At 39.6% G+C, this 8,426-nt stretch overlaps 1 protein-coding gene across 1 annotated transcript; it reads left to right on the forward strand.

Moving 5' to 3' along the window:
• The first annotated feature begins 742 nt into the window (after window positions 1-742).
• LOC103241659 (olfactory receptor 52L1) lies at window positions 743-1,724 on the forward strand. The gene is given in 2 exon segments (XM_037995745.1): window positions 743-993; window positions 995-1,724. Coding segments are annotated over 2 exon segments (981 nt in total).
• The last annotated feature ends 6,702 nt before the right edge of the window (window positions 1,725-8,426 follow it).

Raw genomic sequence — 8,426 nt, forward strand, 5'->3', positions numbered from 1 at the left:
AAGTTTTTGGCTAGGGTTGTGTAGGTAGCTAGGGATGTAATTCAAAATTATTGCCAAAAAGTAAGTAAAACAAATTTGGGAAAAATAGGTGAATTAATCCAATATTGAATACATTGAGGATGTAGTGTACAGATATTCATAAAGCAAATGGAAAAATGAATTTATATTTCAGAAGGATATTTGGGTAAAGAAACATAAATTTGGAAGAAATAAAAGTATGTAAACAGTTAAAACCATGGGAATAAATGAAGTCAATTAAGAGATAATTACAGAATAGGGAAGAGAGGAGAGGATGGATTCCTGGAATCAATGGCATAATAACATAGAGAAAATGGTGGGACTGAAGCTACAGGGGGAATAACTCTAGAGTGCCATGTCACGGAAACAGAGGAAGACTATTTCAAAAACAACACATTGATTTACAGTGGTCATTAATGCCAAGAGGCTAATAAAAATAACTCTTTGAAGTTGACAGTTCCAAAATATAAGCAACTGATTAGTAGAGTTTAAGTATCTCTCTAAAAGCAACTTATGTTTACTCTTATCTCTAAACAAAACTAAGCTTGTATTAATTCAGACATGTGGATGTCTCACCTCTAAAACAATTATCTCCACCAAAGGAGATTTTCTTCCCTGTAGCTAACTTTATTCCCTTCGGTTGCAGGTAAAGTCACTTTATTCTTCTCATGATGATGGCTGCCCAATTTGGACAATGTGATAATGTAGAAGGAATGCAGAAATCATGACTTTGGTTTCTTTTTTCTCTTTCCTCTCCAAGTCGTTGAAAATACTCCTTATCAATTCAAGCTGGAGGCTACCCCAGCCTTCTTTTTTCCTGGTAGGGATTCCGGGTTTAGAGGAAAGCCAGCACTGGATCACACTGCCCTTGGGCATCTTTTACCTCCTTGCTCTAGTGGGCAATGTTACCATTCTCTTCATCATCTTGATGGACCCATCCTTACAGCAACCTATGTACCTCTTCCTGTCCATGCTAGGACCTGGTTCTGGCCTCCTCCACTGCACCCAAAGCCCTTGCAGTGCTCATAGTTCATGCCCATGAGATTGTGTACACCGTCTGCCTGATCCAGATGTTCTTCATCCATGCATTCTCCTCCATGGAGTCAGGGGTACTTGTGGCCATGGCTCTGGATCACTATGTAGCCATTTGTCACCCCTTGCACCATTCCACGATCCTGCATCCAGGAGTCATAGGGTGCATCGGAATGGCGGTGCTGGTGCGGGGATTACTAGTCCTCATCCCCTTCTCCATTCTGTTGCAAAAACTTATCTTCTGCCAAACCACCATCATAGGCCATGCTTATTGTGAACATATGGCTGTTGTAAAACTTGCCTGCTCAGAAACCACAGTCAGCCGAGCTTATGGGCTGACTGTGGCCTTGCTTGTGATTGGGCTGGATGTCCTGGCCATTGGTGTTTCCTATGCCCACATCCTCCAGGCAGTGCTGAAGGTACCAGGGAGTGAGGCCCGCCTTAAGGCCTTTAGCACATGTGGATCTCATGTTTGTGTCATCCTGGTCTTCTATGTCCCTGGAATTTTCTCCTTCCTCACTCACCACTTTGGTCACCATGTACCCCATCATGTCCATGTTTTTCTGGCCACACTGTATCTCCTCATGCCACCTGCACTCAATCCTCTTGTCTATGGGGTGAAGACTCAGCAGATCCGCCAGTGAGTGCTCAGGGTGTTTACACAAAAGGACTGATCTGAACATATTCTCATTGTGTCCTTCAGAGGCTCCTTCTGAGGACATAGCTGGGAGCCTATGACTTGTGTAGATTACATGAATACAGACCATTTGCAGTGAGTAGTCCTTCTAGTCTTACTAGTGCCATGCTAAAGAACACCCACAGATACTTGGCTTATTGGGATGTACCTGGACACCTGGATTTGTGAATATTTTTGCTGTGTTTTCTTTTGTTCTCAATTTCAACATTTCTCTACTCCTTGTGTCAGTAGGACTTGGGGATAGGAGAAATAGATGATAGCTCTGAATGTGTCATCTTTCTCACCTTTGCCCAGTGGTAGGCTGTGGTACACTGTCTGGAATTGTGCAGTTCCACCCTTTGGTTGTTTTTAGGTTTAGAGTTTCTTCAAAACCTCTAAGTTAGTGCTGGGACTCCCAGATCATTGGCTCCTGTTTACCAATAGGGTCTCTTCAAAGCAGCTGAGAAGGTCACAATGTAAGAAAATAGCATTTATTGCAATATGGATATTACTTATTTATTTAAAACAAACATAAGTGGAGAAGTTATGGTAATAGGTTCTAGGAATAATAAAATACAATTTCCATTTTCAAGGAAGAAATCTGTCTAGTAAATTTATTTTAAAAGATATCTCTTTGTATTTTGTATTTTTAACTTATTTATATCCGTGCTTTGGATAAAGAAGGAATGAGACCAAGTACTGCATATATGTTTGTTTTATAAATATTCATTTAAAAACCCAAAAGTAACCATATAATTATTAGCATCTAATAATTATAAAATGTGCTGGATTCCAGTGTAGGTAAACATAGCTCTAATAAATAAAGCAATAAGTATAGTAGCAGTTATGGACACTTAAAATGAGTTTCTTTTTTGGAAATAGGGCATGTGGAGTAGTGTCAATTAGATCTTCCATTTCTGTTAATAGGAACTGGGTGAAAAGTTAAAAGACGACTGCTACAATTGATATATTGCAACCTGTTTGTTGATGTTTCCCTAAGATCTGGCTTAATTATTTCTGTTCCTAGGTGACACATTTCAAAAAGATGACACATTTTGTTTAGTCATGGAAGAAGTCAAGTCATTGCTACCTTGAGGTAAGATGCTCAGGTGATAAGATTTATTTTGGGATTTCATATTGGTAGGAGGGATAGAGTTAATAGTTGGTTTTTCTAGTTTCTCTTTTCATAGTAAATTTTACTCATAACTAATACTCTGTCTTAGAGGGTTAGTATTAGGCCTTTAACTTGGCCGTTGCAAGTAGATGAATTAGGGAGGACTGGTATGAGCTGTTTTTATTGCAGGAGGAATTACGCATTCTAATCAGCTTGATTCCCAGTGTAGGGCTTAAACTCTGGTAAATTGTCCTAGAGAAACTCAGGCTATGATGTGTGACATCTATTGTATAAACTCTCTTAACCCTAGAGAGTCTAAGCTTCATTTTGGTAGGCTATAATAGGAAGTCATTTGCTTATCTTTCCATTTAGACCACTTGCTGATGCTTGCGGAGTGGATATGATAATAGGATCTTAGGCAGCTTTCTTGGATCACAAGACAGAAATGTGAACTGAAGATGGAAGGATAACAATACAGAAAAGCTTTGTTCCTGACACTGTCTGGGCCACCAACCATGACTTGAACCTGAAACGGAAATAAACCTGTATCTGGGTTAAACTACCATATGGGAATCTTTGTTGCAACAGACCAACCTACAGCCTAAAAGTATACGTTTTCATCTCAGATCTTCCAAGTGGGATATGTATTCTTTTGCCTGAAGTATATCTTTTAGAATTCCTCTTGTAAAGGTTTGCAGGTTTTGTTTGTTTTAAAATGTCTTTAATGCAGGGTTCTCTGGTACGTCATAATTAGGAAATATAAGGGGAACCAGAGGACAAAGAAGAGACTCTTAATTACCTTCTGTTAATTCTAAATCTTTGCAACTCTTCCTACTACCTTATTTCACCTGGACATGAGGCAATTTAATTTGAAAATTAAACTCCAAGCACAATTATCCAGCCATCTGAAAGACATCACAAAATCTCATAAATGGAACGTTTGTGGAATATAAAATGCAAAAAGAATGATTGACTGTTTTCCAGGTTTCTCTCTAAAAAGCAGGTCATAGTCTCTTATACAGGTTAGGCTATGGTATTTAAATACAAAAAAAGAGAGCATTTACTACCATCCTTACATATCCATGAGGCAGGTCCTGAAACAGATTAGAACATGTTTTCTACTTTTGAAACACAATAACCCCATCCATTGCATCCATTGCTCCCAGCAATCTCTGCCTAACAGTATTAGTGACCCTTCTTCCCATATGGAAAAGCAAAGCAAAGGAGAGGAGAAACCAGAGAGAGGAGAGATGTATTTACTCCCGTATGTCCCCCGTGTGGTGAGAGGAAGAAGAGCCTTCCTCTGTGGAAGTATAAAGTGCAGGGAACGAGTTTTGTTCTAATAGGCAGTATGAGGGAGCCTTCTCATCTTTTGAGTGAGGGAACTTTAGGCTTATTGCTAATGTCACATGGGGGCAGAAAGTCATGGGGAGCAGGGGCAGGAGATTTTTTTGTGTGTGTGTGTGTGCAGGGTCATAGTCTCTTATCAATACAGAATTAAATTGGAAAACATTAACAAAAAGATAGCATGAAAATAGTTAAATAATTGGAAACTAAACTAAATACATCTCAATAACACATGGATCAAGTAGGAAATCACAGAGGAAGTTAGAAAATATTTCAAACTGATGGAAAAGTACGTATGGCAAAAGTTGTGAGATGCAACCAAAGAGAAAACAGAGAAAAATTTATACTTGAAATGCCTATATTAGAAAAGAGTAAAGTTGTACAATCAATTACCTAAGTTGACAACTTAAGAATTTAGAAAAGGAACAATAAATTAATTCCAATGTAAACAAGAGTAAGGTATTCATAGTGATGAGGGCAGAATAGAGAAGGGCCAATATGGCCGACTAGACAGCCAGAAAGAGCTTCTCCCACCAAGAGACAAAACCATCAAGAATACTCAAAACACTGTGAGCAGATCTTTGGAATGGAGAAATTGAGAGCAGACTGAGGGAGGACACAGACGCTGGGCTGAAAGAGGAGGAAGCTGGAAATCCTGCACCAGGTCTCATTTCTGGCCTTGAGTGGCTCCTGGGGAAGGGGTGAATTGAATAGGCATGATGTGGACCACTCTCCATGTACCTCTGGAATCCTAGCTACAAGGGACCCCACAACCCCCATGAGTATTTGAACTATCAGGGAGAACTGTTTGGAGACATGGAAGGAACAGGACTCCAGTCCATGTGGAGACCAGAGGGTTTGGCATGGGACTGGCTGCAGTAGAGCACAGTCAGAGACACCCATCCCTCAAGACTTGCCATGCTCCTCTAGGTGGCTTCGACCTTGTTGACTGTTGGACCTGTACAGAACAGGGATATCTTGCCTGTGGGACCAGGCAAGTCTGGTCTGAGTGCTGTGCTGTCTGCCAGCCTCTTTCAGGGTCCCAGCATGGCTGCACGTGCTTGCATCACAGCCTCAGTTGCCAAACCAAGGAGCTTCCCAGTGGCAACTGCCATAGCTCCTTCACTAGCAGACTCCGCCTAATTGTCAGAGAGCTTTGGCAGAAGCCCCCCCACCCCTGCTGGCATGCACTCACCTGCCCCCTGCCCCCACTGCTTTGCTAGAGTCATGAAGACATTGACACCCTACCATCACCAATGCACACACACACACACAAACCTCAATGTCACCCTACCCCTGCCAATGCACACGTATGCATGGACCCCACCATGCCATTAAACTACCACTGTCATTGCATTGTCACTGCCACCATGCCACCACTCTGCCACTGCCAGCACATGTGCTGCCCTGACACTGCCTTAGCAAACATGCAAGTTAGAACTCTCCTGCCTCTTCCCTGTTGAAGCACTTTTGGCAGCACCCTCCATTGGACTGTGAACACTTTGGCTCTTCTAGTGCAGTAGGTGCTTAACTTAGAGGGGCCAGAGAACAAAGCCATGGGCCTTGTTGCAGCCCCTCAAGGTTACAGCACACAACCAGGAGTGCTGAGTTGAGCTGTGGCCCCCTGAAAATATCTATACATGAAGATAGTTGATTGAATCCAATTTGCACCACAGTGAAGCCCTTAGGGGCACCAAAGAATATAAAAGCAAAAAGCCTCATCCTAAGGACAAATTCAAATTTTAAAGGAACATCAGCCAACACAGATGAGGAAAAACCAGCATAAGAACTCTGTCAACTCAAAAAGACAGAGTATCTTCTTACTTCCAAATGACCACCTGGTTCCCAGCAATGGTTCTCAACCAGGCTGAGATAGCTGAAATCTCAGACAGAATTCAGAATCTGGATGGCAACAAAAATCATAGAGATTCAGGAGGAAGTTGAAACCCACTCCAAGGAATCTAAGGAATCCAGTAAAATGATAGAAGAGCTGAAAGACAAATAGCCATTTTAAGAAATAACCAAACTGATTTGATAGAGCTGAAAAACTCACTACAGGAATTTTGTAATACAATTAGAAATACTAACAGCAGAATAGACAAACTAAGGAAATAATCTCAGAGCTTGAAGATTACTCTTTGAATCAATTCATTCAGACAAAAATAAGAAAAAAGAATAAAAAGAATAAACACAACTTTTATTAAATATGCAATTATGTTAAGAGACCAAACCTATGACTGATTTACATGCCTGGAAGAGAGGGAGAGGGAGCAAGCAACTTGGAAAACACATTTGAAAATATTCTCCATGAAAATTTCTCCTACTTCAGTAGAGAGGTTGACATTCAAATTCAGGAAATGCAGAGAACCCCATCTACAAGGTGACTATCCTCAAGACACACAGTCATCAGATTCTCCAAGGTTTTCATGAAATAAAATGTATTAAAGACAGCTAGAAAGAAGGGGCAGACCACTTACAAAAGGAAGCCCACCAGATTAACCATGAACCTTTCAGCAAAAACATCACAAACCAAAAGAGACTGGGGACCAATTATCACTATCCTTAAAGAAAAGAAATTCCAATCAAAAACTTCACATCCAGCTAAACTAAGCTTCATAAGTGAAGAAGAAATAAAATCCGTTTAAGACAAGCAAATGATAAGGAAATTTTTTAGCAGCAGACCTGCCTTACAAGAGGTCCTTAAGGAAGTGCTAAGCATGGAAATGAAAGACTGTTGCTGACTACCACTAAAACACACTTAAGTACGTATACTATTGGCACTATAAAGCAAGTACACAATCAAGTCTACATAACAACCAACTAAAAACACGACAGGATCAAATCTGCATATATTAATATTAACCTTGAGAATAAATGGGGTAAAAACCCCACTTAAAATGTTCAAATTTGTAAGTTGGATAAAGAAGCAAGACCCAACTCCATGCTGTCTTCAAGAGCCTTGTCTCATATGCAATGACATCCATAGGCTCAAAGCAAAGGAATGGAGAAAAATCTATCAAGCAAATAGAACACAAAAAGGGCAAGTGTTGCTATTTTTATTTCACACAGAACTGACTTTAAACCAACAGGGATCAATGAGGACAAAGATGGGCATTACATAATGATAAGGAGTTCAATTCATTGAGAAGACTCAACTATCCTAAATATGTAGGCAGCCAACACTGAGCATTCATAAAAGAAGTCCTTAGAGTCCTACAAAGAGATTTAGATAATCACAGAATAGTAATGGGAGACTTCAATACCTCGTTGATAGTATCATACAGATGATTGAGGCAGAAAACTAGCAAAGATCTTCAGGACCTAAACTCAGCACTTGAATAAATGGACCTAAGAGACATCTATAGAACACTCCACCCAACATCCACAGAGTATACATTCTGCTACTCTGCACAGGGTACTAATCTAAAATCAATAACATGCTCACCTATAACCAATTCTCAATAAATTCAACAAAATTGAAATTATACCAACTACATTCTCAGATAACAGCACAACAGAAATAGAAGTCAATACCAAGAAAATCTCTCAAAACCATACAATTACATGGAAAGTAAACAGTCTGTTCCTGAATGATTTGGGGTAAATAATGCAATTAAGGCAGAAATCAATAAATTATTTGAAACTGATGAGAACAGAGATACAACATATGAGAATCTCTGGGACACAGCTAAAGCAATGTCAAGAGGAAGGCATATAGTGCCAAATGATCACATCAAAAGTTTAACAACCTAACTTCACACCTAGAGGAACTAGAAAAACAAGAAGAAAACTCCAAAACCAGTAGAAGAAAAGAAATAACCCAAACCAGAGGTAAACTGAATGAATTTGAGATGCAAAAAACTATACAAAAGATCAATGAAACCAAAACGTTGTTCTGTGAAGGAAAAATTAAGATTGGTAAATCACTAGCTAGGCTAATAATAACAAAAGGGAGTATCCAAATAAACACAATCAGAAATGACAAAGAGGACGCTACTACTGACTCCACAATATCACAGAAAATCTTCAGAGACTATTATGAACATCTCTACAGACACAAATGATAAAATCTAGAAAAAATGGATAAATTCCTGGAACATATGACCTTCCAAGATTAAATGAGGAAGAAATTGAAACCCTGTACAGACCAGTATTGAGTTCCAAATTTGACTTAGTCATAAAAATACCCTAACAATCAGAAAAAGCCCTGGATCATATGGATTCACAAGTGAATTCTTC

This window comes from Chlorocebus sabaeus, chromosome 1, assembly GCF_047675955.1.
Source record: "Chlorocebus sabaeus isolate Y175 chromosome 1, mChlSab1.0.hap1, whole genome shotgun sequence".
Classification (NCBI taxonomy): Eukaryota; Metazoa; Chordata; class Mammalia; order Primates; family Cercopithecidae; genus Chlorocebus; species Chlorocebus sabaeus.